Here is a 17,165-nt window from a genome sequence, read left to right as displayed (position 1 = left end):
AGAGCTTCCCAATGATGGTCATTTAGTTGTATCGTCGTGCGTTTGACGCAAGTAATATTTTGGGTATCATGGGGTATCTCAAGAATGTCTGCCTGTACTATGTGGCTCGAGCGAGCCTGCTGATTGCAAGACTCGACGTGGTCAATGCTTCATCACATTGAAGGGTGAACTCAAATGAAGGTTATATATGAATCACTTCTACCGAATTAATTTGAGACAAATCTTGAACTGTATACTACATAATCTACGCTTGACTCGGAGGTGTTTGTGCTTGTTGAATTTCAAAGCTTCCGCACTGCTAACGTTCCCTACTTTCATTTCATTAGTACATATTATGTGTGCGATGAGCTCTTCCTCAAGCACAGCCATTTCCACTGGAACCAGCAGGACAAAAATACTCTTTCTAGGTATGAGAAGGTGAATCTTCACGTTTTCTCCTTTTGCCAGTTCTTACTTATCACAGGAGTGGAAAGACCTCCATACTCCAAGTCCTCTTCGATGATCTTCCAGTCAAACAGACTTTTTACCTCGAGCCTACCATGCGCGTCGCAAAGCATTTCATCGAGTATGTCCTTGTCCATGACTTCTGCTCGTACCTTTTACTGAACATCGTTTCTCAGCACCGTCATCCCGTTAGAGATATGGGACTGTCCAGGAAACGTCACCGTCGACACACTCGGCGCATCTCTCGCCGATTTCTCAACTATAGTTTTTGTAATAGATATCCGAGTACGTATGCTGAATTCATCCACTGACTACCATTCTCATCCAGATCCACAGGATCTCTACCAACATCCCGTCTCAAAGCTCGTAGAGTTTATTGTCGCTGCATGTCAAATCAACCCAGATATAAATTTGGAAGTGTTTGTGCACAAAGCGGAAAGACTTCAGGAGGACGACAAGATCGGTACGCCAGCCCCGCATACATCTTTACTCTTGCATGAAACAGCACGTAGAAAACTTCCGCCAGATACACGAACGCGTTATGGACCGCCTCGTAGACGAATCTCCCGAATTTGAGCAATTCCCTCTCAATTTCCATCTCACCTCCATATACGACCATTCTCTTCGAGAGGCGTTCTCTCGTGTGCTTCATAAACTGATTGATTCCCTACCATATCTCGAAGAACTATTAAATGTCTTTTGCTCTGTATGTGCCTTCGTTGCCACTTATCTCCACGGGCACATCTCATTGCTTGCAGAACACAGCGTCCCCAAAAGCTTTCCTATTCGACACATCCAGTAAAATCCACGTTGCAACAGATACCTCACCCGTTGACCAAGCCACGCACAATCTCTGCTGCGACTACCTATCCATGCTCAACTCTTTCGGACCTCTCTACAAGTACGTACGTATCATAAATTTCCCTCCCGCTCTCAAACCATTCCACCAGGTCCAACGCTAATGACCCACGGACGAGTCGGTTTTCCCCAACACCAGCACCAACGCCCCCACCTACAGCCACGACAGCAACTCCCACCTCCGGCACCAGTCCTGTCGGAACGCCGCCACTCACCAGCTCATCGACATCCCCCGTTCCACCCTCAAAGCCTCACTTCTACCCCTCAGCAGCGACGTCGCTCTCACCTTCACGCCCAGGAACTACGCTCACGTACCACCTCGTCACGCCGCACCTCGCATTGCTGGCACTCCTTCCGACGACGGTGTATGATATGCGCAGGGGTTTGGTGGAGTGGAATGTCGTGTGGTTCAGGGAGGGCGTTAGGGAAATATGGGTATCTGGGCTGCGCGGGGGTTTGGAGGATACTGGATAATTCACTTAGCCGTTGTGCGTGTTTACTGTCCGGCAACTAGTTCCTTCCTTTTTCTGATAGCAGGATGGTTGACGGACATTGTAGGTTCGACTTGGGAAGGGGTAGACACATCAGCAAGAGTTTCATGCATCATATGATTCAGGAACTGGGAGAAAGACGGTCTTGAACTTTGGGTGCCAAAAAGTAGGACGTGTGTCGCCAGAGCCAGAGCCATCGGCTGGTGTATGCAGGGTGCCGATTGCTTTGGAAGATAGGTAAATGCCATGCCGTGTCCATGCACTTGTACTTCTCACTCAAGAGAGCAGATTTCATCTGTTCTGGTGCCAGTTGGCTATGACTACTTAAGATAGACCCATCCACGATTGAATGTTCAAGACATGGTAAAAGGCAAATGATGAGCAGGTTTTGAACCCACAACATTTTTATCTTGTCACACTTACTACTAGTTTAGAAGTCAAAGAATATCATGCATTGACAGTAGAATCACATGAGATTAAACAGTTGTTTGCCAACACAAAAGGAGAATAAAGACTAGTTTGCATTTAATTCGATGAACACAAAACATGCCAGGAATAAGCGAGTCAGGGACTGGCGCCGGCGCTGTTATGATGTGGTAACTGCTTTGTGAATGCGAAGCCCAACCTCTAGCACCCATAGTTCTTCGTCAGCGCCGTCACACAGTGCCTTATCGGCTTCTGCAAAAGCGAGAGCGCACTTCGCTTTTTGTCGTGCAGGCAGCGTCGGATGCAGTATGATAGTGTCATGAAGCTATAACGATGTCAGACAAGTTCAGCTGCTTTGATGAATCACTGACCTGTGAGAGTGTCTGTGATGCTGAGTATCCTTCTCGCATGATGCCCTTGACCTTTTTCTGGACGGCATTAAAACCCTTCAGTTTCCAGTTTGTCGGCAAGTCATCGACATCCATGTCTTCGACGACGGACACGCCGAGAGTCTTCGCAAAATCGTTTATAACAGCAGTCGGAACAACACCTGCTATCTCCTGGATGTCGTGAGGCGTGATTGGCACCGGAGGGTTGGTGGAGGAAGATAATCGAGACGCAGATTGCAAATATGTTATGGAGCGACGAAGGTCACCACCAGAGGTCTCGATCAGGGTAGAAATGACCTCAGGACTAACGTCAATATGTTCTGCGCTTGCAATGTGAGAGAGTCGGGATGAGGTTGATGTCGAATCAAGAGGCGTGAAACGAAACTTTGAACATCGAGACGCGAGAGGTTCGATTATTCTTGTAGTAGTCAGTGACTGCAAGGAGAAAAAGAAGTGCTCTCACCTTGTCACATAATTGCAAACAAGACAAAAACGAGTTATCCGGGCGTAGGTCTCCATTATCCGCCGTAATGCACCTTGCGCATCTTGTGTCATGGAATCTGCTTCGTCGAGAATGATGATTTTATATGGCGGACAGGGATAAACAGTTCCATCTGATGCCACTGCCTGTGCTCGAGGTGTTTGACGGGCGAACGATTTGATCTTCTCTCTGACTATGCTGATGCCTCTCTCGTCTGATGCATTGAGCTCTAGGACTCGGTTTCGAAAGTTATCGGGTCTAGCAGAGTAGTGAGTTTGGGCAAATCAAAATGAAATCAGCCGCACCCAAAGAGTTGCCTTGCAAGTGCAAGAATGGTGGATGTTTTACCAGTTCCGGGGGGTCCATAGAACAACATGTGAGGGAGCTACTTTGCATGAGGAAGAACCACGGCATAAGTAAGAAAGGCTTTCATACATTCGTCGAGACCAGTGTTTTCCGCAGCACTGCGATTGTATGCTCTTGTGCCGAGACATCATCTATGGTCTTTGGTCGACTGCATGTGATGAGAAGATTCATAGAGCAAAACGAACATACTGACTATTTTTCTACCCATGGTTGATGTGCTGGGTCTACAAAATGTTTCGACGCTGCTGATGTTGACTTTGCTTGAAAAAATGCCATCCTCGAACAACCCTTGGATGTTCTTTAGATATTATCTCCTTCACGCCGCATAAGTTGAATCGCGTCGGAAACGCGTGACTGTCACGTCACGAACACGACTCGGCAAAAGGTTTCCCACATAACAATAGTCACAATCCATCCACGACGCGACTGGGCTAAAGCACGCGTTTTTTTCGTTCCCGACTACGTCGTGATTCTAATCATTCTGCACAAATGGCAGATACAGAGAAAAGGGGTATGCCTTGGGCAAAAATGTTATGTTTTATAGCTGAAATCCCTGTCAGATTCTTCCAGCGCATCAACATCTACTGGTGAGCAGTCGACCAGCCTTCTATCCCGGATGAACTCACGCGGACGCGTCATTTTGCTATATAGTAGCAAAGAAACCTCTTGCTGAGTTGAAAAATGGAAAAGTTATCTTCAAGCAGAAGCCCATATCGTTTGAGAAGTCATCGGAAGCCATGCAGGGTCTGTCCTCCTCCCATTTCGAGAGCGTTCAATCTAAATTTCTATTCAATAGAAATCGTCAAGTTCCGGGAGATGATCGAGCAGCGAATTGAGAGGCAGGACCCCCCACTTACTTCTATTCCAGACGAACACAAGCCACTGATAGTGAAGCTTGCGCAAGAGAGGTGAGCTTGGGACATGGCGACCCACGTAAGTTGTTACTGACTTCTACATCTAGTGAGAAGGGTGTCACTCCGCTTGCGAAGCATATTCGTGCCGAACTTCTGCCATCCTTCGATGAGGACGATGACTCTTCACGCGAAAGTATATCAGTTGCTTTGCCTCTTCTCGTGGTGGAGCATGCCATTCAGTCGCTCATGGTCAGGACGAATTATGGCCTGGATGGGCCATCGGGATATAAACTCCCCCCTATTGTGTGCGTTTGGCGATGGGAGGTCGGAGACGACTATAGGGATTGGCTACCCAAGTCTGCCAGGGAGAAAGCCGAGACAAGAATAGCTGAACGCGTCCAGGTATGTATTGTCTCGAGTTTAATTGTCTTCCTTGACGTATCTTTTTAGGCCAAGACAGACCTTCGCGCAATCTTCGAAAGTCTACCGCAAGATGAACGGGATGCAATCCTCAACCCGAAAGGTACTAACAAGCTCCCCGCTAAAGACATCAATAAGCCCAATCCACCGAGCTATGCAACCGACGAACAGGCTGATGCAACTGAACTCAAGGCCTCGACATCCCAGCGTGATCCGAGTGTGAGTGCCAATGAACCCGAAAACATCGATGTATGTTCTCCTTTCCTTTTCCCATGTCACCGACTCACTACAAACTTGGGTAGTCTGGGAGTGGAACTCCAAAAGCTCGACAACGAAAAGCTACAGATGCAGAGAAGGCCGCCAAAGTATGCTGGTCTTTGCGTAGCAAATTTATTCAGTTAATGTTGTTATTTCAGGCTAAAGAGAAGGAAGAGAGGAAGGCAGCCAAGGCCGAAAAAGAAAAGAAGCAAAAGGCGACTCAAGACAAATCCCGGTCTCTTATGGCTAATTTCTTCGGCAAGGCGAAGGCTCCTCCCCGCGAATCACCTTCAAAACCCGTTTGTGGGACTTCCACTAGTGAATCAGAATTTCAGAAGACGTTTAAGCCTTTTGTCTTGAAGAAAGACGCAGAAATGGCGCCAGTGAACTGGTTCTTAGAGCCTAGCAAGTCAATTTGGAAGAAGCAGACCTCGGGTTTCAGCCATGCAGACGCTATCATGGTCGATGATGCCCAAGCCTCGGAGATGAATGACATTGATGTGTTCGTGTATCGCACACCAGCATCCAATTATGTCGGAGCTAATGCGCAAGGTGCGTGCATCAAAGCACGCCAGTTCATATCGTTGATATTGTATACAGAGCGTTTCCAGGATATTATACGGTCGTTGCGACCACTTCGGCTCACGCAGCCTTGGGACCGATCGAAATCCTCCTTCAAATCTTTCAGCCCATGTAACACGAAAGATATATATTCCCAGCTCAATGATGCTGAAATAGCTGGGGATACATCTCAAGTTCGCTACTTATCAAACATTCTTAGGGACAGGAACATGCTTCCAGCGAAGGTCTTGATTTTCCATGAGGATGCGCGTCCTGGCTACTATGGTTCCTGGACGAAGAACTCGCGCATCGTTGGTCCTAGATCACCTTTCGCTCGTGATCTGCTCGCCCGAGATTACGGGTACGATTCTGGAGAGGAGTGGGAAGATGAAGGTGCAGCAGACGCGGACAACGTTGACGACGACGACGATGAGGAGGGTGACGGCGAGGAGAATGATTCTGATCTGGAAAGCTGGTTAGTGGATGATGATGAGATCGAAGAAGTTGTTCCGGATGACAGGGACCTATCACCTTCACTTCTGGACATACCCCTTCCCCCTCCAAAGAGGAAAGCAGAGCTTCTTAGCAAACAGCCTGAAAAGAAGCGGAAGATCGTCGTCCCTCTCGTCCCCTATATCAAAGGTCCTCTGTGGGAGTCGGTCATAGGTCAATGTGAATATGATGCTTTCAAGCCATACCGTATACAGCTATTTAATGGTACGTGCTTCACGGAGTTTGCTGAACCGTCTTTGATCGCCTGTTACAGATACGCAATACCCAATTGACCCCTTCACTTTCGTCGCAAAGACTGCCGAAGAAATTCAGCAACTAAACGATGAGTCCAAGTTCGCAGTTCCCTCCCTACCCAATCGGCTATCAGGAAACAACAGCGTTACAGAGTCATCAGCTGCTGCTACTCAGGCCCCATCGAACAAGCGTGCTACCCTAGCGTCCACGCCGAAGACCACATTCCCCGATGCACACGTCCCTCTACTCATCAGCAAGATCACGACTTTAGCGACAGCAAACCTTACATTTATCGTGGAAAGCGTTCACCAGGAGCTTCGCGCGCATAAGGTGAAGAAGAATGCTATCGAGGCGAAGATACGGGAGGTAGCAAAGAAATCCAAGGATAAGAAAATATGGGTTATCAGCGAAGGGCAACAACTATGATCGTTGATTCCCTCTTAACACAATACCTGAACCAGCATTTTAAGTGCTCGTGGTTTGATCACGGATGTAACCTTATATCTCATGCAGCGTCAACTGCGTTCTATAATAGATGTGTCCTGTACATCGAATTGGTTCGTCCTGTGAGTGTCCATCAATATCAAAGCCTAACATCAGAGGAGGGACCAAAAGAAAATAGATATCGGCTTTAGTATCACAGGGTGTATAGTAACAGATAAAATCATCCTTAAAATTGACATCATCATGAGCTTGCCAGCCTCCAAAGCTGAGCGGCATCATCAAAATCTGATTTACTTCCATCGGACGGGAAGGAGTGGATGTCACTAGATTCGCTGCCTAAACAATATGTTAGAGCACACTTCCAAGGGACAACTCAAATGTAATACACTCACGCACAAGCATCTTGGTCACTCGCCCGTCCTTGTCAAGAACGGGTTCGAACCCTAACCCTCTGTAGATCTTCAAGCGCAATCTAGAGAAGCAGCATGGTCAATTGCCTCTCATGTTATACAGCATGGTACTCACGCAGAACCATCTAGCTGAGCCTGGTGATCCTTGGCAGGATCTGATTCCTCTAATGAACGTGCTTGCTCTTTCAGGGCTGCCAGTTCAGCTTCTTTACTGGCTAGAGAACCCTCTGCGTCGCGGATAGCCTTGGCTAGGGACAGCCTAGATCCGTCAAGTTCATTGAGATGGGATGCGTGCTTTTCTAAAGAGGGCACGTTTGGCGGTCGCATCGAAGATTTCTTGGCAGCCTCTAAGACGCGAGACAAGGCTTGGAAATAGGATGAAGATGATCACTAACAAGTCGTGAGGTAGAGATGTCCATACCTTTCAAATCCGCATACGCCTCTTCGTTCTCTTTCTTCCCTCTGGCATAATTGATCTTCATTTGCTCTTCAGCTGCGGTTATTGTGAGGTAGTCATCCGCGGGATCAATGATGCTTGTCATCTCCCGAATTAATTTACTGCATTGAATAGTTCGAGATTAGGACGTCGATGTACGTGAGACATGAGATGTTATCGTTCGCGCACATGCATTCTTGTAGCTGAGGATCTTTTGATTGAAGGTCCCTCGCCATCGCGTGATGGTAGTTAACAGAGTTAGTTATATCGTGCCACAACCGCGTCACGGTCATGTGAAAATCACGTGCAACAAGAACCTTGATTGGTCGCTGGTGGCTAGTATCTCCTGCACTCGACTATCTACTTGATCTTCCAATATATAATGCTGTTACCGTACCCTGCGACTGCACATTGCTCGACTTCGACTCTCTTTTTCCATACGTTACCAGCAAGGTCCCTCACCAGAGCTTTCCGTTGACCCAGGATAAATCGGCCGCCTTCAGGACGCTCCAAGGTGGTAGGTACAGGAAGACTGCTTCTCTTACCGGTACCAAGCTGATAGTCGTGATTTGTTCCCCAAGCGACCAGATCCCGGCCCAAGCCACCCGGCCCTCCATGGGCTTGTGTATCCAAAGTCAGCAGGACATGACCAGTGGGAGACACCGAGATAGCATGAGGAAAGATGGGAGACATGGTCCGGCTAGCTTCGTTATCTACAAGGGGCTTATGAGTGCATGTAAGGCTATAATGATGAGGTACTGACATTCTCGGAGACCGCTGATGTTCTTTGCGCGGACAGGGTTCCCTTGGGCATTCGAGTAGAGGTTGTTCCCTAGTCCTCCCCATTGTCCGTTACCACAAGTCAGAATGTCTACATATTCGAGGGATTCGCCATCCGTGCGTTCGGCGACGAAACATGTCAGATCACCACCTGCACAATGAATTTAGTTATAGATAACAAAAGACCCGGTATTCTCACTTGCCTGCGGAAATGTCAATGCATCTAGTGCGGACAGAACCGGGTACGTTTCTCGACAGAACCACCTCTGTCGGCAGGATAATTGTGTCAAGAGTCATGTTTCCACCCAGTCCGATCTGGCTGGAATAAGTGTTAGCGGATTTTACGTGTTAATAGGTATATTTACCCGAACTCATTCGCTCCCCAGCCAAGCACCCTACCTGAATCTGACATTACAAAGCTGGTGCGACCTCCAGCTGCAATTTGAGAGACCTTGATGCCCTGAAGAGAGGGAATCTCAAAGAGAGCATCTGAAAATCTAATATGCTGGTCATCTATTCCATCAATGTTGGTGGATATGGAAGGCGGCACAGATGACGACGCCGAACGCGAGAAAGGAGAAGCTGTAGCGAACGGGTCTGCCACTGCCCTTGGAACTAGCTCGACAGGAATGCGAGGCGGAGAAACGGTGTCAGTAGAACTTGGATTAGGAATGTCAAACTTCCGTAGACCAAGTTGTCCATGTGCGTTTGCGTGTTTGTTCACGGGATGAACCATTGTCCGACCAGAAGATGTCAATGCCAAGAGGTGGTTCCTGCCTGCTGAAATAGATACGAACCTAGGTTGGTATGAGCTCATAGTCTCGGATGACAGATTGGTACATACTGTTCACCCCAACCGAGTTTCTGCCTAGGTACAATCTCCGCGAAGTCAATGACATTTCCTTGCGCTCCCCATATCCAGCCGGGTGTCCACCAGGACATAGTACTAGCAGAAAGTGGCTTCGAAGGGGGCTTTTGTTGTTGTTCTGCATTAGCCGCGATGACATATATTTTTCCGGAAGCTGATAGAGCATATAATCGAGATTCGGTGAGCTGAAGTTGAATGATGTCCTAACCAAATCATAAACTGAGTAACAATGCCTTCTCACAGGGCAAAACGTCTTACATGACCACGTAATGTCAATTTCGGTCCCTGTGGCTCTGATTTTGATGTGGAACTTGAGCCAAAGAATCCGTCGCCCCACTGGTATACATCTCCCCTTGCATCTACACAAGCAGCATGTCGCTCGTGAAGTGCTAAGTCACGCAGCGCGACGTCTTTTAGCCAACTAGAATTTACGGGGCACTGTACCCGTTGGACTCCGGGTTCGTTTGGGTTGATTACGGTGTACCTGAATATGAGCATACCATCTAGTAAACATATAATTGTGCAGCTCACTGGTTGGAACCCCACACGACTGCACATATGCTTCCATCGTCCTCTGTGACTCCAGTACTAGATGCAGAAGCTTTCTGGACGGACTTGGATATATCTTCTGGCTTCGGTGTTATGATGGCGTCGTTGTGGATAGTAGTACTAAACGAATACCAGAGTAGGCCTGCGGTAGCAGCTGCAGAAGAAGCTATGACTACAAACCGAGCAGGTCGTGCTCTAGCTGCCTGTGCCGTACATGAAATATGAGAGTGCAGGCGGCGAGATCGCAACGCTTGAGCAGCCGTACGTTTGAACATTATGCAAGTACCACAAGGAACATGTCCGAAGTCTAAGCTTGGTCTAAGCTTGGTTTAACCGGCACAAACTCACCCCCATTTAGGGGGTCACAGATACATCCAGTTGCTCTTGCTCGGCGGAGTCAGAGTCTTGCTCTTGCTCTTTGCTTGCTTTGTAACTGGCCTGTTGCACACAGCGTGAAGATGGATCATTCAGCCCCACAGACGGTAGCCAAAGGCGTACTCATAACATGCGAGTCCGTCTTCCACCACGGCCATTCTCAAATTAATAAAGCTGACAATTGTCTTCCTTAGCTACTGTCTGCGGTTTGACTGCAGGGTTTTATGGCGTCGTCAAATCGCAACCACCAGGACCTCTATTCTTGTTTTCGGCTTTGAATAGCGGCATTGCGTCTGCAACATTCTTCAGTATGATGCACATTTCGTCAGATATCCAACAGAATTGACTGGGCATACAGGTATACGAGAGTACCTAGTTGGCCCTGTACTCGTTTTGTCAATGCCAGGAAAACAGTACGAACTACGCAGACAGAGACTCAAGGAAATTGTAGAAGGGGCTCCTACTGATGTATCCCGGTTAACGTGGGGTGACATTCGCTCTCGTAAAGTACTTGACTCCAGCATTAGCGGAGCCTTGGCTGGTGGCATCCTCAACACCTGGAAACGTGAGTCGCTCTCTTGTGCTTCTCACCAATTCTCATTCCATTATAGGTGGAAGATCGGGAACTGTTCCTGGACTAGCGACAGGCGCGGTGATGTGTGGGCTCTTCCAATGGGCATTCAATGAGTTCGACATTCTGAGGATAACTCACTTATCCCGAGGGGTACATGCACAGCCTGTACCTGCTATACCTGCAGCACCTGTTACAACATACTCCCTACCCGTCGCCGCCCCGGAACCACCCAGATCACTCACAGATCGAATATTCGCTATGTTTGGTCGTAAAATATCCGACGAGGAGTATCTCAATAGGGTAAAAGCTCAAAGGGATAATCATCTCCGTAGGATCGAGCAGCTTGAACGCGAACGTGACGAAAAGCGCGAGACTTGATGTTTCATCGTCGCTCCACGGTACTTGTACTGTTATATCATGTTATATTGACTCTTAACCCTTTCTCCTACCTCTATTGCACCTCACCTCTCACTCGTAATCAAGCTCTATTTCCAACGACATTTGATATCAAAATCACGGTGTAGATTGCGTTAAGTTGCATGCAGAACGTTCAACCATATCTCTCGCCTTTGAACAAGCGCATGTATTTGCTCATCTATTGTCCGATCTACTGTCCGGTCTAATTTCAACTATCGAGTTACGCAGGTTCCTTGATTGCGAACGGTATGAAACCACTTTAAGAAGTGCGGAACATCCTGTAAGGTAACATCAGTTTTGATTCACAGTACATGAGACGATATAATATTCACCGCAGATATTTGGCCTGGCATACTGCCCTCCGTGATGAAAGTCGGAATACTTCCTCCAGGTGTACTGGACGTCGCCATTCGCCACTCTACTGTGCCATCGTCCAACTCGACCAAGCGTTCGACGGAGACATATCGTCCCTTTGTGCCTTTCTCTTCAAGCTTGACAAGATCTTCGTCACCTGGCCCAGACAAATCCACTGGAATTGAAACCACCAAACTAGATGCTCTATATCAGAGGGACGCTCAACAGGTTTCGAGTAGTCATACCCAGTTCTTGGAGCTGACTCGCGAAAGTGTATTGTTTGCAACACAGTGAAGACACGCGGAGAAACGGGGGGAGGGAAAGTGTAGTACATCGTCCAGATGGACTGAGTCTCTGAGATTCGCTTGACTAGCGTCACTTTCTTGATCGCAGAGATGAACCTTGATAGCATGAACGTTCAGGCTATTGTTGGATGACGACGGGAAACTTACTCCTTCTCGTTCTCAGCTTTGTTAGTGCCAATTTTGCTCCAAAACTCATCGAACGTCGCATCCTCCTTGGTGTGATTGGAAACTCTGCAATGCCAAGGGGCTCCGTCTCCTGGTCCCTTTGCACGAGAAAGTGTTTGGACAGTGCCTTTTGAAAAGGTCTTGCCTACTTTCCAAGAAGCGGTGGACTCTAATACTTGACGACCAAGCTCAATGATAGTTTCCTCAACAGGGAATTCTAGGGTTCCATGTGTGCAGTGGCTAACAACCAATAGAGCGACACGTACCTGCAGGTCTAACGGGGTCAATGGAGAGTTGAAATGACATGATGGTCGGAAAGAAACCTCAGATGATGGGATAGACGCAGCAATAGCAATGCATATGAGATTTATCATCTATATATAAAAGATGCGCTAAAAATATTATGGCAAAAAAGTGCGCACTGCCCAGTACTATGCTGAGTGCAACGGGCCTAGAAATGCGACGACAGTTGTGTAGCCAACACCCTGAAACCGTGGGCGAATCAAAACCCACTCATGCACTAGTTTGTGATGATGGGCCGCTCTTAGCGAAAGCATTCAAGTCGACGAGGCCAAAGAATCGACTGCGACCTAGCTGAGGTTTCATCCCTTGGAAGCTTCTCGCCTCGATGCAGAACTACACCAATAAACTTCCGGTCTCCTCGTAGCCACTTTTGTTTGTAGAATCGTACGAAGCCAGGGTGTGGTGGCATATATAGTATGGTCGCGACCCTATTCTGACCTGAGGAACATATGAATATCGCCGTTCAATGGGTTGGAAGGCTGCGTACATTCTGCCCTGGGTGGAATTGCGTTCCCCGTTGTCGTACTATGATGTTGCCGGGAATGACATGCTGGTCTGCATAGGTCTCTAGCATTGGCGAGGCGAATGTGCGAAGACAGAAGAACGCACCAGAAAACTTCTTGAGACCCAGACGCTTACCCGGCGATCCTCCATGGTTTCGAACTGTTCCTCCAGCACGTTTGGTGGCAGTCCGCACGGAACCTTTCGTACAACTGTGGTTAAAAAAACAGGATGTTGACAATAAAGCATTTACGAACCAAGTAAAGAGAATGGACTTCTTGCTGTTTCACAGCACCGAGCAAGAAAAGAAAAGGACATAACGTCTGAGCCTCGGTCGAAAGTACTAGTGAAGCCCGATGGATGATGTTGGTTAAGCTTGAGGGATAACTTAAGATCACGCGCCGATCTGCAGTGCAAGTACAATTGTGCAGCTACTAGATGTATGACTAAGGAGGAAACATTAACTCTGTCCTAATCCTGGACGACGAACGAGATAGAGAAGATGCAAAAAGCCTCGTCTATGGCTCATAAAGTCCCGTAATGATATCAAGAAAAAGAAATATGCGGTATATCGATTGCAAGGGAGTGTAAGGGTATTATAACCTGTGGAAGATGTGAGAGTACACTTGCTAATGGTCCGGGAAAAAGGATGAGAAAAAAAATGAAGAATAAGGTTAATTAATGCATATGTCAAGTCCATCATGTTCACCGGATGTCAACGTCCTCCTCTTCTACAGCCCCGAGGTCGATGAACCGCGTCATACGCCTCCTCGCGCGCCCCTCGTCACGTATACGTTGCGGGTCAGGACTATCGCCTCTCGAGGAGGCACAGCTGCTGCCCCCAGCTAATGCAGCGTGCTTCTCACATAACATTTGCCCATCTACCTCCCAATACTCTGCCAATCGCTCTCCGCAACCATTCTCAAACTCACAAAGAAGATGGTCTGGATGATAGCGCCTTCCTGCATGAGTGACAGCGCAAGGGCCCTCTATTGGCTGGCCACATGAGGCTGCAGCGCAGAGAGAGTCGTTCGCCTCGTGGTAGTGGTATGCGCATAGTGGTTTACCATCAAACACGTAGAATTCCTTATCTGGAAACGGTTTCTGCAAGGTGACAGTCAAAAACCAGCCACGGTCGTAAAGACCACACAACTCACCTGGCAGACGTGACAATTGAAACAATTCTTGTGATATTTGCCTTTCAGTTGACCGTCGGAAGACGACACGGCTTGCTTCTCAATGGGAAGATTACACCGGCGGCACTATAATGAAACCTCTTAGATGAAAACAGCAAACAGCCACATGATAAACATACCTTGGGAAGATACATATTCTTCCAGCATCGCTCACACAGGATATTCCCGCCGTCCATCTGAATCCACCTCCCATCGTCGACCTTCGTATCGCAGCTCGCACAAATGCGGTCTTTCTTTGTATTGGACCGTTCCCGTACTCGCGCGACTTGACCTGTTATACCTACGGGTTCGGAATGAATATGCGGATGGTGCGGGCTCGTATAGGACCGCGCTGGTAGCTTCGGTGGTCTACTTTCCGGTGATACAGGGCCCGGTACTGTATTCGACCGAATAGGGCTTTCCTGAAGCGCGACTCCCGGAGGGCCCAGCCATTGAGGCGAGCACTGAACCTGAAGCGAGGACCGAGACAGATGCTCCTTCCTCAATCAGCGTCTCCATTGCACGTTCTAACGCTCCAGCAGATCGTGTTGTCGTGTGGGTGGCAGCCGAGGCGCTGCGCGTGCGGCTGGCTCCGGTATCAATGGTTCGCGAGGTGGATGCAGTAGGAGCAGACGAAGCTGAAGCTTTCCGCGATGGCGGCTTCTGAACCGTGAAAGACTGATGCCTATCTTCGATACTTGGAAATTGGACCTTGTTGATCCCAGATACTGCATTTGACTTGCGTATATCGAGTGGCATCACTACAGGCGTGTCGTTGTCAGAATCATCAGCATAGGCTAGCCCCACGTCTGAATCAGTCGACGGGGACATGGGTTCTGTACCGCCTCTATGACCCCTGCCTGGTTCGGCCGTATGCGTCGTGTACACACTTTCATCGTCAGAATCATCGCAACTGTGCTTTACAGGACCTTTATCAAATGCGTCAAGAAATGGTAGGCGAACAGGAACAGCTGCAAACGGTGATTGATTCACAGTTTCCCCGCTGAGATGTCGGGAGAAAGGATTCGAAATAGGCGAGGGCGATCGTGATGGAGTGACAATATGGATATCAGCAGGCGAGGTCGAAAGAGGAGGGGCTTTCTGATTTGGGGATGATGAGAGAAACTGTATCCCAGCCTTGTCATGAGGTGTGAGTGGTGTCTTTGGAAACTGTCCGGTGGTCGGTGTTGCGTTGTGAAGCGACAACGGCGACACGGGGTGAGGAGAGACAGGTGAATGAGAGTATCCCGAGTTTGGAGAGAGCGGGGGTGTCATTGCGGCTGCAAATACAGAATCAGTGAGTATATATTGAATGAACAAATTGGAGACAAATCAACAGTAATGCAAAATAATTTATTTTTAAAAGGTAGAAATTTATCGTACAGTCCATTGCCGTAAAATTATATGGAGTAGGTTAATCCATATAATTACATATGGGGCGAAGGAATATAAACACGAAAGATGTATGATATAAAGGTGTTGAAGGAAAGCGCTCACCTCGCATGACATGGTTCATGGCGGTGTTGAGGTCCAGATACTTGGGAGCATTTGCTCGACGACTGTCCAGCTGAGAATGAGATGCAGCAACCATCGCAGCTCGTGCCACAGCTGCAAACCCTCTCCGTCCAACGCCAGCCATACCAGCCTCACCTCCGCATTTTGTGTCAATATTACGTTCACTATCTGGCACTGGCGAGCGGGTTGCGGGTGGTGGTTGTGGTGTAGGGGCAGACATCGGAAAGGGTACACCCCCTGGTGGAGGGAGTGTCGAAGTACTGTGGGGTGGACGCGGGACTGACACAGGCTGCGGTCGTACATCGGCAGGATGATGAGATCGAGATATGTCAAAGGAAGGACGTTGTGTATCAAAGGAAGGTCTAGGAGTGTCAAAAGAGGGGCGAGGCTTGTCCAGTGATGGCCTAGGCGTAAGAGTAGAAGATGTACGTGAGCGATCATACGACGGACGCGGAGCGAGACTCGGTGGAATGATAGAAGTGTGGGAAGGGGCGTTTGATGGCGTTCTTGTCCTGGATGATGGGGGCGGCGCCTGCGGTGTAACGGGTGGATTTTCTCTTCGAGCAGTTCCCGAGCGGCCAACTACAGGTTCAGATGCACCCGACTGACGTGGGTCATCTTCAAAAGGATTGGGGAAAGATGACACACTAAGGGGTGATCTGGAACTAGGACTTCCCGTATTTGAAGGAGTGTGGGTCCTGGTGGGTACAGGAGGAGTTGCTATTCGAATGGGAGCAGATTGGGTTGGAAAATGAACATGGGGTTTATTAGTTGATGTTCCTCCGTTGACAAGAATAGATTGTGGTATCGGAGGACTAGCCGAGCTGTTGGTGCGAGTAGCACCTTGATTATAATGCACAGTTGGGGGTATTCGCTGAAAAGGATCATGTTGAGAAGACCTGGGTGGATGAGCATGAGGGGGCGGGGTGCGGGAAGTAACGGGTTGCTGCTGTTGTAGCGCCCCGGCCCTATTAGAAATAAGAATATTCTGCAACCTCTGTGGTAGAAGCGAGTTTGTTGATTTTGGGGACATGGGCGGTTTCTGAAGGGACGGTAAGGTAGGAGGAGGTTGTGGTGAACATACGTGGTCACCGAGGTCAGCGAGCGGGACTGGCTGCAAGCAGCTTGAGCATTTTACAGTAGGAAGAAGCTGTGAGATTCTCGGTGGTTGCTTTGGAGAATTGCTGGCAATTTGTTCCATAAGAAAGCACCACTAGTGATGTAAACGACCAGCGATTATTATGAAAAGTCTAGTATGCACTGTTAACGATTGTCATGAAAGTTTTGGAAGAAAACATACGGTCGGTTGATATTTGGTGCTCCGACCAAGATAGGTTTCATTCCAACTGTCTGGCGGCCTATTAGTTATTTTTTTAGACCCTCCTGGGATCTGCAAGAGGAAAGTGAAAGAGAGGTTTGTCCATCGAGTACTATAGTAGGTTGCGGGAGTTCTCAAACGTGAGTGATCCGCCGGAAACGGTCTTGCTTCTATTCTTCTGTACCAAAATGGTCTGAGCCCTTCAGGGTCGAATCTTGCCTTGAAACTTTTCTCTCTTCCCCACTCCACCTCGTCCATTCCCACCTCTGGATCAGACTGGACATACAAGTATGTGTTGTGTTTTGTGTCGAAAGACAAGTACTAGTGTGGACCATTTGCATTGACAACGAACTTGGCGACGCTGTGACTCACGATCGCCGA

General features: G+C 48.4%; 9 protein-coding genes across 9 annotated transcripts; 3 read left to right on the top strand and 6 right to left on the bottom strand.

Moving 5' to 3' along the window:
- The first annotated feature begins 293 nt into the window (after nucleotides 1–293).
- F5147DRAFT_673835 (Gtr1/RagA G protein conserved region-domain-containing protein) lies at nucleotides 294–2,262 on the top strand. The gene is made up of 8 exons (XM_041435780.1): nucleotides 294–417; nucleotides 464–565; nucleotides 621–729; nucleotides 781–907; nucleotides 957–1,150; nucleotides 1,203–1,345; nucleotides 1,395–1,790; nucleotides 1,861–2,262. The coding sequence occupies exons 1-7, from the start codon at nucleotides 335–337 to the stop codon at nucleotides 1,774–1,776; spliced, it is 1,140 nt and encodes a 379-aa protein (XP_041297759.1). The 5' UTR covers nucleotides 294–334; the 3' UTR covers nucleotides 1,777–1,790; nucleotides 1,861–2,262.
- On the bottom strand, nucleotides 2,223–3,786 carry F5147DRAFT_673823 (P-loop containing nucleoside triphosphate hydrolase protein). The gene is made up of 6 exons (XM_041435779.1): nucleotides 3,649–3,786; nucleotides 3,525–3,603; nucleotides 3,395–3,474; nucleotides 3,072–3,347; nucleotides 2,591–3,026; nucleotides 2,223–2,544 (listed from the first exon to the last, which is right to left on the bottom strand). The coding sequence occupies exons 1-6, from the start codon at nucleotides 3,729–3,731 to the stop codon at nucleotides 2,380–2,382; spliced, it is 1,119 nt and encodes a 372-aa protein (XP_041297758.1). The 5' UTR covers nucleotides 3,732–3,786; the 3' UTR covers nucleotides 2,223–2,379.
- Nucleotides 3,787–3,858: 72 nt separating this feature from the next.
- Nucleotides 3,859–7,075, top strand: F5147DRAFT_351793 (uncharacterized protein). Its single transcript, XM_041429349.1, has 10 exons — nucleotides 3,859–3,966; nucleotides 4,016–4,042; nucleotides 4,107–4,199; nucleotides 4,252–4,363; nucleotides 4,417–4,711; nucleotides 4,760–4,978; nucleotides 5,032–5,094; nucleotides 5,146–5,539; nucleotides 5,588–6,265; nucleotides 6,315–7,075. The coding sequence occupies exons 1-10, from the start codon at nucleotides 3,945–3,947 to the stop codon at nucleotides 6,719–6,721; spliced, it is 2,310 nt and encodes a 769-aa protein (XP_041297757.1). The 5' UTR covers nucleotides 3,859–3,944; the 3' UTR covers nucleotides 6,722–7,075.
- F5147DRAFT_673819 (uncharacterized protein) lies at nucleotides 6,873–7,837 on the bottom strand. Its single transcript, XM_041435778.1, has 5 exons — nucleotides 7,775–7,837; nucleotides 7,571–7,707; nucleotides 7,265–7,514; nucleotides 7,132–7,211; nucleotides 6,873–7,075 (listed from the first exon to the last, which is right to left on the bottom strand). The coding sequence occupies exons 1-5, from the start codon at nucleotides 7,819–7,821 to the stop codon at nucleotides 6,981–6,983; spliced, it is 609 nt and encodes a 202-aa protein (XP_041297756.1). The 5' UTR covers nucleotides 7,822–7,837; the 3' UTR covers nucleotides 6,873–6,980.
- Nucleotides 7,838–7,885: 48 nt separating this feature from the next.
- On the bottom strand, nucleotides 7,886–10,085 carry F5147DRAFT_673818 (regulator of chromosome condensation 1/beta-lactamase-inhibitor protein II). Its single transcript, XM_041435777.1, has 7 exons — nucleotides 9,765–10,085; nucleotides 9,492–9,717; nucleotides 9,210–9,436; nucleotides 8,731–9,162; nucleotides 8,569–8,684; nucleotides 8,349–8,516; nucleotides 7,886–8,298 (listed from the first exon to the last, which is right to left on the bottom strand). The coding sequence occupies exons 1-7, from the start codon at nucleotides 10,055–10,057 to the stop codon at nucleotides 7,946–7,948; spliced, it is 1,815 nt and encodes a 604-aa protein (XP_041297755.1). The 5' UTR covers nucleotides 10,058–10,085; the 3' UTR covers nucleotides 7,886–7,945.
- Nucleotides 10,086–10,287: 202 nt separating this feature from the next.
- Nucleotides 10,288–11,109, top strand: F5147DRAFT_769023 (uncharacterized protein; the record flags this gene model as incomplete). Its single annotated transcript, XM_041441014.1, has 4 exons — nucleotides 10,288–10,297; nucleotides 10,352–10,465; nucleotides 10,516–10,722; nucleotides 10,769–11,109. 4 exons carry the CDS (start codon nucleotides 10,288–10,290, stop codon nucleotides 11,107–11,109), a joined length of 672 nt encoding a protein of 223 aa, XP_041297754.1.
- A 137-nt stretch (nucleotides 11,110–11,246) lies between these two features.
- F5147DRAFT_628750 (uncharacterized protein) lies at nucleotides 11,247–12,310 on the bottom strand. Its single transcript, XM_041432741.1, has 5 exons — nucleotides 12,239–12,310; nucleotides 11,955–12,189; nucleotides 11,748–11,903; nucleotides 11,481–11,697; nucleotides 11,247–11,426 (listed from the first exon to the last, which is right to left on the bottom strand). Exons 1-5 carry the CDS (start codon nucleotides 12,276–12,278, stop codon nucleotides 11,361–11,363), a joined length of 714 nt encoding a protein of 237 aa, XP_041297753.1. The 5' UTR covers nucleotides 12,279–12,310; the 3' UTR covers nucleotides 11,247–11,360.
- Nucleotides 12,311–13,182, bottom strand: F5147DRAFT_673809 (ribosomal L27 protein-domain-containing protein). Its single transcript, XM_041435776.1, has 5 exons — nucleotides 13,034–13,182; nucleotides 12,885–12,977; nucleotides 12,763–12,830; nucleotides 12,610–12,708; nucleotides 12,311–12,566 (listed from the first exon to the last, which is right to left on the bottom strand). Exons 1-5 carry the CDS (start codon nucleotides 13,092–13,094, stop codon nucleotides 12,486–12,488), a joined length of 402 nt encoding a protein of 133 aa, XP_041297752.1. The 5' UTR covers nucleotides 13,095–13,182; the 3' UTR covers nucleotides 12,311–12,485.
- F5147DRAFT_673807 (uncharacterized protein) lies at nucleotides 13,183–16,929 on the bottom strand. Its single transcript, XM_041435775.1, has 6 exons — nucleotides 16,767–16,929; nucleotides 15,449–16,716; nucleotides 14,417–15,231; nucleotides 14,092–14,373; nucleotides 13,934–14,038; nucleotides 13,183–13,880 (listed from the first exon to the last, which is right to left on the bottom strand). The coding sequence occupies exons 2-6, from the start codon at nucleotides 16,665–16,667 to the stop codon at nucleotides 13,482–13,484; spliced, it is 2,820 nt and encodes a 939-aa protein (XP_041297751.1). The 5' UTR covers nucleotides 16,668–16,716; nucleotides 16,767–16,929; the 3' UTR covers nucleotides 13,183–13,481.
- Between the last annotated feature and the right edge of the window lie 236 nt (nucleotides 16,930–17,165).

Source organism: Suillus discolor (genome assembly GCF_016758755.1).
Source record: "Suillus discolor strain FC423 chromosome Unknown F5147scaffold_6, whole genome shotgun sequence".
NCBI lineage: Eukaryota > Fungi > Basidiomycota > Agaricomycetes > Boletales > Suillaceae > Suillus > Suillus discolor.
This window is presented reverse-complemented; position numbering and strand designations above follow the sequence as displayed.